This window comes from Strix aluco, chromosome 3 (assembly GCF_031877795.1).
Source record: "Strix aluco isolate bStrAlu1 chromosome 3, bStrAlu1.hap1, whole genome shotgun sequence".
Lineage (NCBI taxonomy): Eukaryota > Metazoa > Chordata > Aves > Strigiformes > Strigidae > Strix > Strix aluco.
Genome location: NC_133933.1, coordinates 57,908,171 through 57,928,492, shown reverse-complemented (window position 1 = coordinate 57,928,492; position 20,322 = coordinate 57,908,171). Strand labels below are relative to the sequence as shown.

Genomic DNA, 20,322 nt, shown 5'->3' with positions numbered 1-20,322 from the left:
AAAACTGTCAGAAATAGATTTACATGGTAACAGTAAAATAGCTTAAATACTGAATGTCAGTACTTTAAGCTGTGTGACACCTTCCATTCTAAGACACTGTTTTCATTTTGTTTTAACTGCCAACTGTAAGTCATCCAGACTGGCTTTCAGTGTTGCTTCAAAATGAAAATTTGTTTTTTCTGTAAAATCAAAATGAAAATACTGCGGATGTTTCAAAGAACCATTTTCCCATGTTAACAGGTTTTGCATTGCATGTCAAGGGTGTTTTTTATTCTTCCAACTGCTTACAACCCATGGGAAATTCTTAATGGTTTTATGTAATAGAACAAGAAATTAAAATTTATCAGTAGGTCTTGCTTTGTGGCAGGTTGTCTTTTCCTGCTGCTGTGAAAACAACCAAAACTTGGCCAAGTTATAAACCTCCGTAAAATCTGTTCATGAATACTTGGAAGAGATCATTAGACTTTGACAGCTATTTTTTAATTAACAGTTGTTCTGGTGAGCATGCTCCTTCTTTTCTTTTTTCCTCCTCCCGTTCTCCTTTAGTTCATGTGCATTGACCTGATTGCACGTGGTTTGTTGTCACACTCAGGCTGAACAGAAATTTTCTACCTGTGTTTCTTTCAGTTGACAGAAATACTGTTGCCATATGCACAAATGTAGAAGATTATTATTACTGGAAGGAAAAGTACAGTCAGGGTGAAATTAACAGTGAAATTGTATGCTGATCATCAAGGGGTAAAGGGGGAAAATCAAAGGGTTTATAGTTACCTTAGTTTTGGTATTTTTAAATATTAGTTGCATGAATTAACATTAAAGTTTGTGACACTGAGGGACTGGCAGGACTGTGGGTTTTTTTTTTTCTTAAAAGTGTTTGTAGGTAGTTGCAGGTAAGAATTAGACCATCTTGTTCAGTGTTTATATAATTATGAACTCACAGAATGAGAGAGGAATAGGAAGGTGCTGCCTATTTGAAGATGACACTAGAACGTAGATTCTTTCTAGAAAAGATAGGGGTATTCCTCTATTTTAATATTGTGATTAATATTAATAGATAAGTGGTAAGAAGTAGCTGATGATAAAATTCTTAAAGTAAGCAATGGATGCCTGTAATTTTGAAGTAGGTTCCTGAGGTAAATTGGAAGCAAGAGGCAAAGTTTGTATGAGAAGGAAAAAGGCAATTGATATATAGCTCTGGTAATAATTGCTTTTCGTAGATAGAAGTCCTGGAAATTAGAAAACACTCCTATTTTAAAAATATTTTTTTGATGTTGTGCTATACCACACATTATTTGAAATTTTAACGTGTTTTGGTATTGTAAGTATATTGGGACTCAGAACACGTACTGTATTTTCTTTAGATATAGAATGCTACTGTAGGGAAGCATATAGTGAAATGTTTGGATTAGCTTGTTAACTTCCTTATTTAAACTGCTGTATGTTTCCGAAAGGGTTATGCTTAAAATAATGAGGGAGATAAGAAAAATACTACAGGTATTAGAACAAATGTCATTATGAAAGGTTTAGAATAATACTCTGTTGGTGCACAGGGATTGTTTCTTACTAGGGTATTCTTTCTATTTCATGAGTCTCTGTAGAAATCCTTTTTGTAGATAAAACATTACCCAGAGTATAATTTCTTTTTTAAAATACTTTGCATACTTCTCTCTTTGCCTAATCATCCATGAAATTCTTGGGGTGGTGGGGAGAAAGCCAGTACATCTACAGTAAAGGAGAGGACAGGACATAACACTGACTTACGTAATGTTACTCTGTGCAGCATTATAGAGTACTTAATCTTGCATACGACTTGCAACAAATAACTGTTGTAGCAAATATGGAGGTCTTATTTTCTTCAAAGGAGAAAAACAATAGTGTTTTGCAAAGATATAAATACTTAAGAATTTTGCATCAATATCTGTATTGCATTTGTTATGGTACTTGTATGGATTTCCCACCATGCTACTGTATGAATACAGGTTTTATGAATGATTTCGTATTATATGAGAAATACATCTAAAAGCACGCATGTATTAAGCTATACTGGTGTTTTTGCATTTTTCTTAAAGTGTCTCTTACCTTTGTTCTTTGGTGTTGTGCTACTGAATACAAATCTGTGCAGGTGTATCAAGGTGTGAAGAAGCATGGCTTTTTGCAGCCACACATGTTGGCAGAGCAGGAGGTGGTTATCACCACATACGATGTCCTTCGCACTGAACTGAACTATGTAGATATACCCCACAGTAACAGCGAGGATGGGCGTCGTTTCAGGAACCAGAAGCGGTACATGGCCATCCCGAGCCCCTTAGTAGCAGTGGAGTGGTGGAGGATCTGCCTTGATGAAGCACAAATGGTTGAATGCACTACTGCAAAGGTATGACATTCCCAGTTATGCATTTATTTAACTTGAAAAGGTTTTGACAAGCTTATTTTAAATAATACAATAGACTTCCCTTTACCCCTCTTAACGTTCAGTGCACTCAGGTAATTTGTCCTTGTAGGTTGTTCTTTAGAAGCGAATTTTCTGTTGGAGATACTTACTATTAAATGGTTCTCTTGTTGGAATTTTGGCAGGCTGTGAAGTATATCCAGCTCAAAAAATACTTAATCTATACCGACAGTTTAAAGAACTAGGTCATCATGTTGTATATGGTGTTTGATAGTTTCAAACAAGACACTAGCCTGTTCAGTGACAAGGTTCAGAGGCATAGATGTGTCCTTTGGGTCTAGAAGCTAAAATAGTCAGCAGTGTGTCTGCAGACTCTAGGTCTGCAGTCTGCAGGGGGAGATTATTTTAATTAGTATTCATCCAGTCTTTTTGCCCAAGACAGGAAGACAAAAAAGCTACTTACATAATGGCTTACAGGTTTTTATTTTTTTTTACATACAGTTTCTTCTGCTGTTTGCCTTTTGTGAACCCTTAATTGCACTTAATTCTTTAGAAAAGTGTATGGCTTTTATCAGCTTTCAGTTACCTTCAGAAAAGCTCAATAACTTTGTACACATTTTTATAATATATCGCACCAATGCTGCTTATAGGTCTGCTAATGTTACATACTGAAAAGATGTTCAGACTTCTTAAAAATAAGGTCTACCTGTTTTCAGACTCTGTTCCACACTCTCTTTGTTTTTCCTTTCCTGCCATTGGTGCTATCTTCTTTTGCTAGGCTGCTGAAATGGCACTCCGTTTAAGTGGAATCAATCGCTGGTGTGTCAGTGGCACTCCTGTGCAGCGAGGACTAGAAGGTAAGATTTTATACAGCAGTGTCATCTGCAGGTTTTCCTTCTGCTGATAATTAGGTAGTTGTTTGAAGCAGTTAAAATGTCTGCTAGTTTTGCTCTGAATTCATTAGGTATTCTCACTTGGTAAGCCATAAACTTGAACTGTGTAATAAAGCCATCAATAAATGTATCGATATAAAAATTGCCAAGCTGAAATCTTTTTATCTCCCTGAGTTAGACAAATACTTTGGAGAGTAGAGAAGCTGTATGTCAAACAGCTGACTCAAGTCTGTTCTTCAGTTTTCACTTAACAGGGTGGGTAAATATTAACCTCTCTCTACTGCAACTAAAGATAGTCTGCTCTGGTTACAGAATCCTTCTAACTGTCAAATACAGCAAGCAAAGCTGTATTTGCTTTTGGTATAGCCCTGTATGAACTACTGTGGGCATCAACTGTCATGAATATAAATTTTAAAAACCATACTAAAGCTTAGTGAAACTGTATTAAGTCCTTACATAAGGACTTAATGAATTGACATGTGTGGAGTAGGGAGCTGTATGTTAGCAGGTGTCATTTATCTTGTCTTTTTTGTGAGGTACTCAGTTTCTGTAGACAGGCTTCAGACAGATAGGAAAAAAAGAAAGAGAACTGACTAACTTTATCTCCCTGTGTTCTTTGATTTAGGAATATGTGCTACACATTGAGGCAATGAGTTTGAAAGTGGATAAATCAGTGTAAACATTCATGTGCATTTGTGAACTATTGTTCAGTTACAAAACCATTATAAAAATCAATATTGTAGATTAATTCCTTATAGAACTGTGGATCAAATTTATAAATACACAGTTGTGAACATATATAGTTAATAAAGCAAACACTATAGAAGGAAGTGAACGATTTGACCATCATGGTTAATTTGAACAAGTCCTTATGTGTGATAGTGTTGATTTAATACATATCTGAAATGTTATATTCTTATAATAGATGTTGGCTGGGTGCTCAGGCTATACTGAGGCAGCCCCCATCAGACAGGGGACGAAAACTGCTGACTAATTGGAATCTGTGCTGCCACTGCTTTAATGAAGTGGGATGGGACCTCTGGGTAAACAATTGCTTCCTGCATCGGAATGATTCCCAGGATTTTATTCCTCTGGTCTATGATATATTTGGTTAATGTCTTCCGGCTCTCAGCTGAGTACCAGAATTACCATAAAGCTAACAGAATAAAGAATGTAGCCTCCAGATCTTTAAGAACTATCTGTAAGATACCATCATGTATTTCTATTTCTGCATGTCCACATGCAGCATTTAAACATGTGCTGCTGTATTTTTCCAGTAGGATTTTGATACAAGCTTAAAGTCAGTATGTCCTTAAATTTCATCCCAAAAAAAGAGAGGTTACTGAATTGAGCAGAATTAGTGAGCTGTATTCTCTCAATTAATAAGAAAACAATAAAAGTGTGTTTTTGTTAAATTCTTCTGCCTTAGTAGAAGAAAGTGAAAGTCCTCTGAATTGCAGCCCCTTTTAGGATGGTGGGCAACAGACAGTTGGTGCACAGCAGGCTGTGAAGTAACGATACAGAGCAATATTGTTGTAGAAAAACCTGGCAAACCCAGTTAACCATATGCAGTCATGTAATTTCTACCTCTCACTCCTGCTCTGAATAGGTTTAAATTCATCACTCTTTTCTGCTAAACTTGAAATTAGGAAAATGTCTCACAAATAGGTATATTCCAGCAAGTTCCATGAAAATGAACAACTAGTTAAAGGAGAGAATCCCCACCTTCCCTCACCTGGTACCCTGCCTCAATTTAGCTATTTTGGTGAGGGAATGACTGGAAAACAAGCTGAAAAGATAATGACCAAAATATAGTTGCTTTATGCCTGGTAACCTTTCTACGAAAGTTAATTTTTTTTTTTTTGAGACATACTGTGAAGTATTAAAGCATGAACATTGTACTAAAACACTTTCTTTTCTTGACAGATCTGTATGGATTAGTCCTTTTTCTTGGAGTTGATCCTTACTGGGTCAAACATTGGTGGGACCAACTTTTATATCGACCTTACTGTAGGAAAAATCCCCGGCCTCTCTACAGTCTAATTGCCAAGATAATGTGGAGATCAGCAAAGAAGGATGTGATTGACCAAGTAAATAAGAGTTCTGGGTTTCAGAATTGCTGAAGGACATTTATCAATAGCTTTATTTGCAAATTACTTGTTTTCTTTTTTAATTGCAGATTCAGATCCCCCCTCAGACAGAAAATGTACACTGGCTTCACTTTTCTCCTGTGGAGAGACACTTCTATCATCGCCAGCACGAGGTGTGCTGCCAGGATGCATTGGCAAAACTCAGGAAGATTTCAGACTGGACTCTTAAGCTTAGCAGCCTAGATAGAAGGACTGTGACTTCTATTCTGTACCCTTTGCTGCGGCTGAGGCAGGCCTGCTGTCATCCACAAGCTGTTCGGGGAGAGTTCTTGCCATTACAGAAAAGGTGAATTTCTGTCACTTCTTAAATGCCTTGTCCTATCTAAAGCAAAACCTGATTGTCCCTGATGGTGCAAGATCTTGTACAGTTCTCAAACAAGCCTAATTTTGAGCTGCTTTAGTTAAATGTGCAACTATGACACACCAAGCTGTGTGACCTCAGAAGCTGAATAGGATGCAGTAGGGTAGTTAATGTAATTCTTGTGTTAAAGAACATAGTACTGGCAGGCAGTTTGTGCAGTACTGTTTTAACTTTAAGATGTCAATGGTACTAGAGTGTTGCAGGTGACAGACTGAGTGTGAAACAAACCAGACTATTTTTGAGTTTTAAATAAGCCCCCGATTTTCTTTTGTCTCTTACAAAACTCACATTCATAAATGAGAACAAAGAGCAAAATGAATAAACAGAATGGAATAATTATTTAATTCAAAGAAAATGTGTGAGGTTGCATTTGCAGATCCAAACTTCAAAGCTGTTCAAATGCTTTTTTTCTTTTTTTGCATGTTTTCAAGATCATCTTTCTCACAAATGCCTTGCAAATACCAGTTTTGTGTCAGCCTTTGTTAGACCAAAAGGGGGGGTTGTGAAAGAACAGGCTGTTTCTATTTCAGGCTCTCAGAGTACTGTCTATGTTGTTTCTCTTTTAAGCTACAGGTAGGGAGTAACTTAAACTTTTAACACTGCCAGTGTTATTTCTACTGCTTCCTGGTATTGCTCATTCATTCTGTTCAGTCTCTTTCTATCCCTTCATAAAGTTTTGTCCTACTCCTTCCCCTTTCTCATAGAGCACACAGTGCCTAAGCAGCTGTAACTGACTTTGCATCTACTTCAGCAGGGAGCAATACTAGGCACTGTGCTGTAGCACTTTCTGTCTAACACTCTGCTAGTGTGAAAGCAAGGGCTCAAAACATGGGAGAAATCAATATTCCCACCAGCCCATACAAAATTTGCATTAAAATGAGCCAATGGTGTACAAATGAAACATGTAAACTGAGCTGAGTATGCTGGGAACAGCTTAGTACTGTGTTGGTTTTGGTGGAATGGTTGCAGACTGACAGCTGCATAGTAACTGTGGTAGAAAGACTAGTAATGAAAATAAATCTTTCTTAAAGTTATATGTACAAAGAAGAGTTGTTTCCCAGCTCTATCTACATATCTTTTTTCTTGTGAAACAAACTTGACTGCAGCAGTGGACATTCCGAGAACACAGAGATTTGGCTCCTGGCTTTGGTTATATGTAGGAGAAAAATGAAGAAATTCAGTGCTAGGAACTTCAATGAATAAAATAAATTTACTGAAACAGGAAAGTTGATGCTGGAGCATACAGATAAGGGAAACTGGCCTGAGACAAGAAAGCTGAGTTTGGAGCGTATTCTATGCTAGATGACTTTTTTTTCCCACCTGTGTAGTGAAGACAGTAAATGAGAACATCTACTCAGAAAAAATATAGCCCTCAAAAGGCAGTTTTCTAGGCTCCCATAGTTAAACTGAGTAAAAAAAACCCTTTGCTTTGTCTTAATTGGTAGTCTTAGTCTATGTATCAAATTGCATACTTTTTGCTTTTATAATTTTTCTTGAAACTGCTGATGGTTTTGAAAATGAAAGGTAAGTAGTAATGGTAGAAGTATCAGAGTATGAGCAGCAGGTGCTGTGTGTATTTGCCAATACCTCTGCAGAATTCAGCTAATTATAAATAGCAATTATATTGATTTAAAGCCTGCTCTAGTGTAACAGTGTAGTGTAAGCTCAAGGACCAGTTTCTGCAAATGGAACAGTGTTGCAAGGAGGGTAAAAGAAAGGCCTAGTCAAGGGTACCCTTCCAGCATACCTTGGGCCCAGACTGCACAGGCGTTACACCACCTCTTTCTCTGCTCCACTAGACTAAATGCCAAGTAGTAGATGCTTTTCCTGTAGGTGAATGAGGCTGAGGAGCAGAGTTTTGGGGAGGGGGTCTCACAGCAGCAATTGGTCATAGACACAGCCTCAGCTCAGCTGTTGTGGACTGTTGTTGTGGTTTACTGTCTTGTCTCTTTGCATCAGTCTTCTTCCTGCCTGGATTCTTTGTCCCTTAGCCTTGCCCCAAGCTGTCTTTCATGATTCTTTCTTTCTTCTTTCTCATCTTTGTTCATGCTTCTCCCTCTTAGCTCTCCATTTCCTGTATTTTTATGTTAAGAGAATTCTCTTCTGACTAAATTCCTCTCATGAATTACAGTATTACAAAAATGTAGAAAAGGAAGTTTAAAATGATACTTACTAATCTTCACTGTTCTTACTTCGCACGTTTTCCTCTTCACCTTGACACCTCATGTGTTTTGCATGTTTAGATTGGTGGCAGGGGAGAAATGTAGTCTCTCATAGCTGTTTTCATTTGAACAGCTTCTAGCAAAATGAGATCTATTTTTGCATGCTTCCAGTTCACCACTGTAACAGAAGGAGCAAAATATTACACCTTCTGAAGGATTATTTTTACCTAATTCTAATTTTTCTCTTGCTGTTTATTTCCTTCTAATTTTAGATGTCAACCTCTTGACATACTCAAGTTAGGGTAAAGCTCTAAGTGAAAGAAAAGCTGACAACTAGGGTTTTTTCAATAAGTAAATAAATCTCAAACATTTGCAGAGTATGTTGTATGTATGTAACAATCTTTCATACTGCACAGCATGACAGTTTTACTTGTCTAGTATTGTGGTTTTGTTTCGAATGTGAGCCATTTGGTCTCCATTTCAGCACCATGACCATGGAGGAACTGTTAACATCTCTGCAGAAGAAATGTCGAACAGAGTGTGAGGAAGCTCACCGACAGTTGGTGTGTGCTCTTAATGGCCTAGCTGGTATCCATATCATTAAAGGTAAGACTAGATGGCTGTAGCATATTCTTTACTCCTCCTAGTGGGCTAATTATGCTTTAGATGACACCATGTAAAAACAATGGCCCTTTTGAATTCAAGGAAAAAGCCATAGTGAAATCCTGGGAAACTAGAGAGGCTTGTAACAGTGTTTGTAACAAAAATAATATTCACTCTAGATGAGGGAGAAAAGAATAGGTGTTGTTTAGTGCATCTCTGAGATGTCTCAGTATTTCTGGCTTCTTTGGCTTAAATTCTTTCTTGATTCTGCCACCTGTATGTACTGGGAGGATAAAAGAAGTCATACTTGTGTGATAGTACTTAACCTGCTTTTGTCTTATCAGTACTGCTTTCTTGGCTTCTTTTGTTCCCCCTGCCATGCAAACTGCTATGCTGACTGTGGAATCTCTTTGCTGCTACGAGCTCTGTCAATGTAGATTTTGCCTGAATTAGAAGGAAAAAAGCTTTGAGTGGGAAACAAATAATTATATTAATCTTGAATGGCCCACTAAACAAAATAATAATAAATTTAAATGACTTAGTCATGAATGTGGGAAAAAAGTCTCTTTGCCAAGTAATAAGTCTTCTAAAGCTGACAAGCTGCTTGAATTTTTCCAGCTCATGTAAAAGTCTTCCTTCAGAAGAGAACAAGCAAACTGCCTGTTTTGTTACTTGCCTTGCAGAAAGACTACATTCATATTCTCTAGTCTGTAGTTAGTAGGTTTGAAATACTTGGTTATGATGGCAGGATAGAAATCAAGTTTTTCACATAGAATTAAATGCTTGAAAAGACTTCTGTCCAGATTAAATACACTAGTAGCAAAAATTAAGTTTGTCCTTTTCTGAAAAGCAGATTGATTAAAATTGTGTCTGGTGAGAAACAAAAGCAGGACTGAGTCAGAGTTCTGGTCTATAATTCCCCCCCACCCCAGCATTACTGTTATACTCAGTCTTCTTTATCAACAAGGAGGAAATGCACCTTATATATAAGTAAAGCCATGCATTTATTGTAGTTACAATTGAAATCTTATAGGTCTATTTGTTATTAGTCCAGATCTAATTGTTATGGGTGAGAAAGTGATGATAATCATACCCTTACTTGTTTCTACTGCTTGTCCTGCTTTTCTGTAAGCTCACCTTTCTACTGTCCTTCTGGGGCCTGAGGTCAATGGTTTCATACTGGTGGTGGCAGTGCTATGACAGGTTGTCACCACCTGGAGTTCTTGGTCAGGAGGAATAAGATGTTTGTGTTGATGGTTTCTTCTTTGTCAAGGATCCAATTAGGGTCATTTTTATGTTTGCTAGCACACCTTTACACCTTTCTTTTCATTGGTTTGCAGCTCCACGTTAACACCAAATTTAGTGTACGTGATGCCTTTTATGAATGTTACATACTATTTCTTTGTTCTCTTTGTTGCCCCTAAAACCAGTTTTGTCCAGCTCTAGGTCTGCATTTCTTTGACTGTGGGTGAGTTGTTTATAGCCATGGCTTCCTTATTCACTGCCAAGCCTGTGCACCATCTCTTAGCATCCCATGGCTGTACTTTACACTGCATCCTATGTCTTTACTTTTCAAGGCCTCTGCTATTGTTACTAGGCCTGTATTTCTCTACACTACATCATTGTGTTAGTTGTAAATATCTCATTGTACATGGAATAAATGCTTGTTACTGCTATCTATATAAAGCTGTGATTGTACCACACAAAGATAAACAAAATTAGCTATAGACACCTAGTTAATTAGAGGAATTGCTGTCACAGTGAAGCCAAGTAAAAGGTCCAGGCAGGTCAAGAAAATTTAAAAGGCAACGTGCCAAAGCCTCAAGCTTGAGGCCTTGCAAATTCAGCACACAGCTTTTGGCCTGTTACTAGTAATGGCAATAGTATATTACAGGACTACACCCCTACAACTGGAAATTGTTTCAGTGTAAGAAGCAACAAATCTTGAAATAGGGTTGTTGGATTTGTAGGAAGATGATTTCTGTTTTACTCTGTTACCTGTCTTCATACATTTCATCTCCCTGTACTTCTCTGGTTTGAGTCTTTTAAGACTACTACTGGCTAAGTAAACTTCCATCAGTTGAAAAAAAATAAAAATTGATTTTTTTTGCTGCTTTTCCATATGCAACTTCAATTTTGTATTTATTTTTTAATTTATATAATCTATTTTCTGAGAAGTGATTGCGATGTTAGCAGCTTACATCAGTAGTTATGCTCCCTGCATGTATTTCATCATATCCGCATTTCTGAAGTGACACAACTTCCATCATTTTCACTGGAAGTGAATAATGTATTTGCAGTGCAAATTTAGTAATGCATCACTGCAGTGAGTTGTAGGTGATTTTTTTTTTTTTTTTTTAGTGCAACATGAGATTTTTTTTTTGGACTCATGCAACTATGAATATATATTTTAAGATCAAGAAGTCTACAGATCTTGCAGCCACCAAACTTTGTGAAATACAATGCTCTCTCTTTTAGCAGGTTTGGGGTGGGGGGGTGGGGGGGTGGAAGGAGGGGAGGAGGCGTGAAATGAATAGGAAGATTTGCTTGAAGTGAAGCAGATATTATACAGCCTCTCTGAAAACATCTTAGTATGTTACAAGTGATGGCCAGTCATGGCTGCTTGTATATCTAAAACCCAACAAAATATGTGTATTTTTTGTTACTCTTTTTTTAATTCAGGAGAATACGCGTTGGCTGCAGAACTGTACAGAGAAGTGCTACGATCATCTGAAGAGCACAAAGAAAAGCTCAAAACAGATTCCTTGCAAGTGAGTGAGCATTCAAATGTAAAGAGACGTAGTTAAGAACTGGAATACTGTAGATTTAATTTAACAGGTCAGTCTTTTCTTCCTTCCAGTGGTGTGCTGAATGACTCTTTCAGCCTGCTGTCATTATCACAATCTTTAGATAGGAGTCTGTCCAGTGACCTTCATGTTTCTGCTTTTTATTTAAAAAGCTACTGTATTTCTAAAAACTTTTGCTTGTGAGTCTTAATTATATCCCAGAAGCAGTGTATGATCTCCACCTGCTGTTCTGCAATAAACTTAGCAAGCTGGATTCCTAGACTTGTGTGTGTGACTGTTCACATTAATGAATGATACTATATCACATTTGGGAACACAGGATGTTGGGTTTGCATTGAGAATGATATTAATGTGAAAAATGATAGAGAATAAAATTGTTGCACTGTAAAATGTTCTCTGAAAGGGCATCAAAACATGAAAAAGAATCAAAGTGAATTTTATCTTCAATAATATTAATACATTTTGAATACTGTATGAAAAATATGAATATGTTTTCCTGATAAAAAAGCAATGGTTCTCTAAGTAACATCTTCATATTTCTTCAAGAAATATCTGTTCTAAATTGACCAAAATTCTTTTAAATATAATGAGATATTTAAAATGTTAATGACAGATAAATAAGAAGGGATCAGTTCTCTATTTCTTTACTTTGCTTTCTTCACTAAGTTATTGTTTAATTATCTTGTATGTGGTCATCTGATGGCTCCCTTGTGCTTCTTTGATCCTTCCTTCTCCTTTGACTTCCCAGAGGCATTTTTCAGTTAACATAGGCATATCAGCATAAACTTCTTAAACTACTCATAAGGAGTTTGTTAATTAAGATGTTTTACTGGATTATGCAATCCAATAAAGCTTTTTTTCCACAAAATGTACACTGCCTAATATTGCACTTGTGTAATAAAACTCAACTTCTGTTGAGTACTTCCCAGTTGTGTAGGCTTAGCTCTTTAAGATAATGGCAAACCACTGCTGACCAGTGCTCTTCAGTGGCTGAGACAATAACAGGGCAAAGATGAAGTGAATCCAGAAGGTCAGAAGGGCACAAGTTTATTATAGTGGAGGTTATTGGTATGAGTTTGTGGGAGATATGCAGGCAGCATATTATTAGGGGTCTAGTTTGGGATACACAGGTTGAATTTAGGGAAGAGGAATAGAGTTGTCTTATATTCAAGTTTATTTTTCCTAAAAAAACTAAAACGTCATGTTTTATTCAGTCATCTCTTACTTCAGAAAAGTGAAAAATATGAAAAACTATTGAAGCTCTTGGGAGCTGTTTTTTTCCCTTATACTTTATTTTGCTTTAGGCTAAGTGAATTGTCCCCATAATTCTCTAAAATATATTTACAAAGGAATGAGCTCTGAGATAAATTGTTTTCCATAGTAGTCAAGGGCTGTTTTAATTAGGAGGGTGAGTATGGGACAGAATCTGATGACTTGATGTCAAACTTGCCTGCTGATTTGCTTTTGAGATGTTGAAGGAGGTCTTGTTAATGTTTCATTTCCTACCTCAGTAAAATGAGGAAAAGAATGTTTATTTTCTTTATAAGATGTTTCCAGATCAACAGAGAAAAAAAATAAAATTAATTTTAAACTAATATTAATTTCTTGCTGTTTAAGCTTTTCTTGTCACAGATGTTGCAGTGTATTTTTTCCTGATTGCTGTTGACTTTGTGTATATTTAGAGACTTCATTCTACACACAATTTGATGGAATTGTTGTTGGCAAAGCACCCAGGAATTCCCCCGACTTTGCGTGATAGCCGACTTGCAGAAGAGGTAAACATTGTTCATTTTTATATAAATACATTTTGAAGACCAACTTTTTTTATCATTCAGTATTTTCTCTACGGATTTCCTTTCAGGTTAATAAAATCGAGTTGTTTAGTGTGTGAGATGAGAGCAGAAATGTCCAGTAAAATGCTGCTGTTCTGAATCTTTGTTATGAATGTGTTTTATGGAAGTTTTAATAATTTTTGTTATGATTTCCCCTCTCCCACAATGTTCTTGTGGAAATAACTTGCATAGATGTTATTGATAAAGAATGCATCATCCTGAATTCTTTCAAGTCCTTTACTTCCTCATACTCTAGCTTTTCTCACTTTAATTGCAGACAGTGTCTTCTCTAAGTGAAGTTTACTTCTCTTGTATAAATGCCCTGTATTCCAAAACGCTTCCCCATCCCCTAGTAAATATAAGCTACTACTGTTTAATGCATCTTCTTATGCCTCAAAGCTGTTTTTCTACCTCTCTTTTTTTTTTTGGTCCTGCATGTGGTACTAATAATATCTCCTTTGAAAACTTCTTGAGAAGGTCCTGATTTGCAGTGTTCTTCATAGCCTAACGTTGCTAGTGGCATCTGTCTAGGCTGTCCCTGTATTAGTTATGTTGTACTCGCATGCCCTACAGCAGCTGGTTCACCTCTGTCACTCTTGTACTGTCTAAACATCTAGAAAAGTTGACCATCTTTGGCCAGATGAGCAAGTCACTGGGCGTTAGTTTGTATGTGCAGAAGCATGTTTAACTATATCCTTAATCTTAACTGGGGAATATCTGGTAAGGTAGCTGGGATCACTGTTCCCCACTGACTATGTGTAGCAGACACATGGACCACATTTGCAAAAGAACATTGTTATTGTGGCATCATTTGGGTTGGAAAGGACCTTGCAAGGTCTCTAGCTGAACCTCACTCTTGGAGCAGGGTCAACACTGATTTCTGACCTTGTAGCTTAGGGCTGTATGCAGTTGGGCTGTTAAAACCTCCAAGGAAAGAGATTTCATAATTTATCTGAGCAACCTGTTCCAATACTTTGTAATCCTCATAGTGGAAAAAATTCACATAGAACCTCCCATTCCAGTTTACAGCCATTGTCCCTTGTTTGCTTGCTGTGCACTTCAGTAAAATGTCTGGTTCCCTATTCTTGGTGATTTCCTTATGGCTGCTGGAAGGCTGCTATTTTGTATCCTCTAAGCCTGCCTTCTCCAGGCTGGACAAGCCCAGTTCTTTCAGCCTCTCCAGTTACGTGGTGGTGATCAGTATCTGTCTTACTATTTGGTTGTGTTGTGATATTTCATCATTTTAATGCAAATTCTATGCATAGGTAGCAATTTTTTTCTTTTTTAATGAGACTTGTTCTCTTTAAATATTTAAAGAAGCTTCTTCCCACCTTTATAAAAATACTGCCCAATTTTTTTATTGACCTGTAACTCTAGCAGTTTTTTATATCACCTTGTCCTGACATTACTGTAAAGAAGAGGATCAGAAAATTTATATTTTGCTTATAAATGTGAAGCAGAGATTGTTTTTCATAACTATCTTTTGCCAGTAGCTCATCCAAATATTTGAGAGTCCTGTCCACTCCTGGTAACCTGAGTTCCATCTGTAACAGTAATATAATTATCTTGATAGTAGGAAATAAAAAGAAAGACTTAAAACACACCTTATGTTGAACAAAATAAAGATATTTAGTGAAATTGGAATGTAATGGTGAAAGACATATAGGTACATACATGTTACTTCCAAGAAATGTAAGTTATTTGTTCATTTTAATTTTACAAATATCAAATAAACTGGTACTGATTATACTGTGGAGACACCTGCATACCAAGAGGGATTTTTCACTGTCAGAAGTGTTTTTTATGAAAAAATTGTATCTGATGCACCTAAAAATAATTAAATTTAAACTTTTCTGTCATTTATGTATAAGTCTTATATGTAGGTAAGTTAAATTGTCCTGTTCTCAGATTACTCTAGGATCTCTTTCTTGTTTGAAAGAGAGAAATATATTTTAATGTACAGAGAAGTAAGAATCATGAGTTAAATTGCAGTTTCTTTTTGTAATTCAATGTATTCCTACTGTGTTGTTTAGACTTGTCCAAAAGCAAAATTGTGTAGTTAGCATCTCTCTAGTCATTTGTCGTCTTGCATGGGTTTTTTGGGGCTTACTAATAAATGCTAGATTCTAGGGGGAAAAAGTTAATGCTAAATACTGCTTACAAATGAAAGTGGGTAGCTTGTAGGTAGCTAACCCTTTCAAAACACTGTGATAGCTGGGGAGTTTTTACATTTTCAATTATTCCTCGTAAATATAATTTGTGCATAATTTAAGCTTTTATTTCCACACAGGCAGAACAACTTCGACAGCATTATATGAGTAAATCCAATGCAGAGGTTGCAGAAGCCCATCAGGCCTTACAGCCAGTTTTTCAGACCATTCGGGAGCTCCAGAGAAAGGCAGGTACCTCTTACAGATTTAGTCTCTGAATTCTGCGATTGTTTTTAAATATTATTTTCATCTGTTTATCTAGAACTCCAGCTGTTTATTATCTTTGACAGTTCTTTGAAGGCCTATTTGGAGTGGGACTTTGGCAGTGTGCCTGTGCACACAGCCCCAAAACATACTCTGTGTTTCCCGCTTAGAGGCACACAGTACTTGATGGAGAGATGATTAAAAACAGAAGTACATGGTGGGATGATTCTAGTAAAGTTTAACACTGTGCTTGATTTTTATCTTAACTGTGCTTCACCTGTAATTTAGGTAAATGTTAGAGGTTTTGGCCTTGAAACATTTCTGTGGTGTTTCAGATGGTATTTCAGTTACTTTCAAAGGAACTGCTCTTTGGCATGCATTTAGTCATTGTGCTTAAGGCTTAATTGTGTTTAGTCAATCTGACAATTCAGGTTTCATGGAAATGTGTGAACCCTTAATGAATTGAGGAACACCCGAGTTTAAATGCTGCTTGTCACTTGCATAATAGTAAACAAATAATAAAGAAATGGAGGCAAAAGGCACATGAGGAAGTAAACTTCTGCATCTTGATTTACCTTTTAAAACAATAAGGTCACTTCAGTGTTGCTCCGTTAATTTCACAGAGAGCTTGCTTTCTCTGATTAAATGATCCTTTCATCTCAGAGAAGGAGGAAACTCAGATTACAGTAACTCTGTGTGCCTATTCTGTGTGGATGGCCTTGGTGAATTTAACTCTACTGAAGCAATTTGAAGGTGTGAAAGTAGATCGAAATGTAGAAAATTTCTTGATCGTGTATTCACTTAAACAGGAAAGGGGATATTTTTAAAGCATAGTCTCATGTTCCACTTTCGCTGAAACTTACCAGTCTGTGTGAGTGTGGCCTAAAGAGAAGTATAAGCCTCTGCTGCAATGAGTAAATTGGTTGTTTGTTGAATGTGGATAAATCTGTTCTTTTGCATACAGATACATTCAGGTTCTCCTTGGTGGTTGGATGTCATCCAGACAGCAATACAGTATGCCATCGATGAGGAGCTTGTTCAACGTGTGCAAAACGAAATAGCCAGCAACTACAAACAGCAGACTAGTAAACTCTCCATGGCAGAGAAGTAAGAGAATTAACTAAAATAGGCTAATGAATACAGTTAAGTCTGCTCAAGTCCTCTTATCAGTTTGTGCTAACAGTTGCAATTAAATAGCAGGCATTTCTCCTTCAGAGCATCTGGGCTGCAATTAAATTTCAAAAACAGTTCCCCAAAAAGCATAACTGGATAGAAGACTTGGAAAGAAAAGCAGGGGAATTACAGTTTTCTCCTAGAGAAGCATTCTTTTAAATGTTCCTTTGTATTATCTGCTGTGGTTTTACAGTCTTCTGTCCTTGTGCAACTGTTGCGCAAGAAAAATTCGAAGTTTATTGCATTAAAATTGAGTAAACTCTAGAAGAAACTTACTTGCTTAAATGAAAAGTAGACAGGCAATATCAGAAAATCCTTTTGTAACAGCATAAAACAGCATCACTGTTTTTCTGAGCAAAGAATTTTAGTTTGGTTTCATGTTAGAGACAACAGTACCACTGTTGTGTGCAATTACAGAATAATGGATTGGAAGGGACATCTGGAGGTCACCTTGACCAACCCCTAGCTTTTATAGATCCAGGCCCATGCTCAGAGATTCAGTTTAGTGTATGTCTAAGGAGGGAGATTTCATAGCCTCTATGTGAAGCCTGTGCCAGTATTTGACCCACTTGGTGGGGAAAAAAAAATAAATTACCTAGTTAATGTTGCCTGTGTTGCATTTTGTGTCCATTGTCTCTTGTCCTTTTGCCATATACCTTAGAGAAAAGTTTGACTCAATCTTCTCTATACCTTCCAGTTAGATGTAGAAAGCAGTAAGGTCTCTGAGCAATCTCCTTTTAGGGCTGAATAAACCCTTTTCTCCCAGCCTTCTCTTGTATGTTCTGTGCTCCAACTCTGTAAGTTTGTTATGGAAAATGAAGACATAGGACGGAGAGTTCTCTCACAGTTTAACTGCAGGCAGTTTTCTCAGATGCATGAACAACCCTTATGCTCTTAAATACAGTCTTTCTGAACCATGTTATAGTCAAATACATATTTTTATATATATAAAAAAATACAAAAATAGCTAAATGCATATGTGTATAAATATTCAATGTGTATATAAAATGTGTATCTATGTATAAATTTAAATACTTAAAATATGCATAGGTTTTAATTAAATATGTCAAGACACATTCTCCACTACGACTACTCTGTTATCATGATCCCAAAAGGTGGCAATTCCTTGCCCTTGCTGGAAGTAAGCATATCTTTTACTTTTCAGTACTTAGATTATTCAATAGAATTATGTTAAGTAAAGATATAAAACTTTACCTCTTCTTCAAAACTCAGAATTATGCTGAGAAGGAAGAAGGAAATTCTGTTCAAAACAGATATTGGGGCCACCCACCTGGAAAGTAGGTTTGCAGGAAAGGACCTTGGGGGTTCTGGTGGACACTCAAGTTGAGCAAGATCGATCTATGTGTCCTTGTGGTAAAGAAAGCTAATGGTAGCCCGCACTGCATTAGACAAAATATTGCCAGCAGGTTCAGGGAGGTGATCCTTTCTGTCTACTGAGTGCTGGTGAGGCAACACCTGGAGTACTCTGTCCAGTTCTGGGCTTTCCAGTACAAGAGAGAGATGGACATACTGGAGGGAGTCCAACAAAGGGCTGAGAAGATGATGAAAGGACTGGAGCATCTCTCGTATAAGGAGAGCCTGAGAGAGCTGGGACTGTTCAGCAGTACAGGGGGGATCTTCTCAATGTATAAAAATATCTGAAGGGAGGTGCAAAAACGATGGAGATAGGCTCCTTTTAGTGGCACTCGCTGACAGCACAAGAGGCAATGGACACAAACTGAGACACAGGAGGTTCTCTCTACACATCAGGAAACACTTTTTACTGTGGAAGTGACTGAGCACTGGCACAGGTTGCCCAGAGAGGTTGTGGAGTTTCCTTCCTTGGAGATATTGTCATGGTTTGAGCCCAGAGGGCTACTGAGCACCATGCAGCTGCTTGCTCACCCCTTCCCCCTCAGGAATGGGGAGGAACAAATAAAACAAAAGGCTTGGGACTAGATATAAGGATAGGGAGGTATGACTCACTCATTATGGTCACAGGCAAAAGACAGACTCCTTAAGGGAAGAAAAAGAACATCAACTTGATTTGAACATCACCAACACTTAATTTTCCAATCAAAGTAGGACAGTGAGAAATACAAGCACATCTTAAAACTATCTTCCCCCCCACCCCTCCCTTCTTCCCATGCTCAGCTTTGCTCCTGATTTCTGTCCCTCCTCCCCCCGCAGCAGCGCAGGGGGGCAGGGAATGGGGGTTGCAGTCAGTTCATCACCCATTGTTTCTGCTGTTCATTCCTACTCAGGGGGAGGACTCCTCACACTCTTCTCCTGCTCCAGCATAGGGTCCCTCTCATGGGAGACAGACCTCCACAAACTTTCTCTGACATGAGTCCTTCCCACAGGCTGCAGCTCTTCATGAACTGCTCCAGCGTGGGTCCCTTCCATGTGTCACAGTCCTCTCAGCAACAAACTGCTCCAGCACGGGCTTCCCTCAGAGTCCCGGCCTTCTTCAGGCACATCCACCTGCTTGGGCACGGGGTCCTCCGTGGGCTGCAGGTCAGCATCTGCTCCACCGTGGACCTCCATGGGCTGCAGGGGGACAACCTGCCCTCTCCCCACGGGCTGCAGGGGAGTCTGTGCTCTGGCGTACCTCCCTGCTTCCTCCTCCTTTCTTCCAGCTGACCTTGGTGTTTGCACAGGTATCTCCCTCACAGCTGCTCACCATCCTCTCAGGTTCCCCTTCTTAAATACATTATCACAGAGGCACAGCCACCATTATGAATTGGCTTGGCCTTGGCCAGAGGTGGGTCCGATTTGGAGCTGGGGGAGCTTTGAGAAGCTTCTCACAGGGGTCACCAATGTAGTCCCCTCCCCAATACCAAAACCCTGCTTCACACAGACCCAACACAGATACTCAAAAGCTGCCTGGGCATGGTCCTGGACAACCACCTCTAGGTGACCCTGTTTGAGGAGAGATGTTGCATAAGACAACCTCCAGAGGCCTCTTCCAACCTCAACCAGTCTGTGAGTCTGGATATGAATGTTTCATAGTTAAGTGTTATTTTAGAATAATAACATCTCATTCTGATCAAAATTAATTTGAGGAAATGTTTGTTTGCATGTTCACACTGAGCTCATGTGCCTGTACATCTATCTATATGCTTGCCCCTGTCATACTGGAAAAAAAAAATTTTCTTTTATCTCACTTGAAATTAGTTATTTAGGAAGTGTCTTTTTAAATTATTGCTGCTTACAGGTTGTAGAAAAGTGACTCAACTGTTTCTTTTATAAAATAGGGATAAAACTTACTTTTATTTTAGTATATGCAATAAAAACTTAAAACCCAGTGTTTTATGAAGTATTACTTGTCAGTGGTAGAAGCAACAAGTGCTGATCTCTAGCTGAGTATTAGAAATGGTTAATCCAGGATATAGTGTGGAAGATTTTTATAAGTCTGGAATATTTGGCAACTGTGATAGTATTAACAACAGACTTACGATTGCCATTTACATGTATTTTCAGACTACCTCGTTAGACAAACTCATCTATTCTAGTTTAAAATATATATTGCTCAAGT

At 37.8% G+C, this 20,322-nt stretch overlaps 1 protein-coding gene across 4 annotated transcripts in view; it reads left to right on the top strand.

The window, feature by feature from the left end:
• The window catches only part of SHPRH (SNF2 histone linker PHD RING helicase), a 56,394-nt gene that overhangs the window by 14,785 nt on the left and 21,287 nt on the right, over positions 1 to 20,322 (top strand). For all 4 annotated transcript variants that reach the window (XR_012622518.1, XM_074818692.1, XM_074818693.1 and 1 more), the window contains 9 exons: positions 2,123 to 2,374; positions 3,168 to 3,246; positions 5,209 to 5,372; positions 5,462 to 5,718; positions 8,440 to 8,561; positions 11,241 to 11,329; positions 13,048 to 13,140; positions 15,488 to 15,595; positions 16,576 to 16,718. Coding sequence is in view for 3 of the 4 variants with exons in the window: in XM_074818692.1 (XP_074674793.1) it covers positions 2,123 to 2,374; positions 3,168 to 3,246; positions 5,209 to 5,372; positions 5,462 to 5,718; positions 8,440 to 8,561; positions 11,241 to 11,329; positions 13,048 to 13,140; positions 15,488 to 15,595; positions 16,576 to 16,718 (1,307 nt within the window). In the remaining variant the exon portion in view is untranslated. The remainder of the gene's footprint in view (positions 1 to 2,122; positions 2,375 to 3,167; positions 3,247 to 5,208; positions 5,373 to 5,461; positions 5,719 to 8,439; positions 8,562 to 11,240; positions 11,330 to 13,047; positions 13,141 to 15,487; positions 15,596 to 16,575; positions 16,719 to 20,322) is intronic.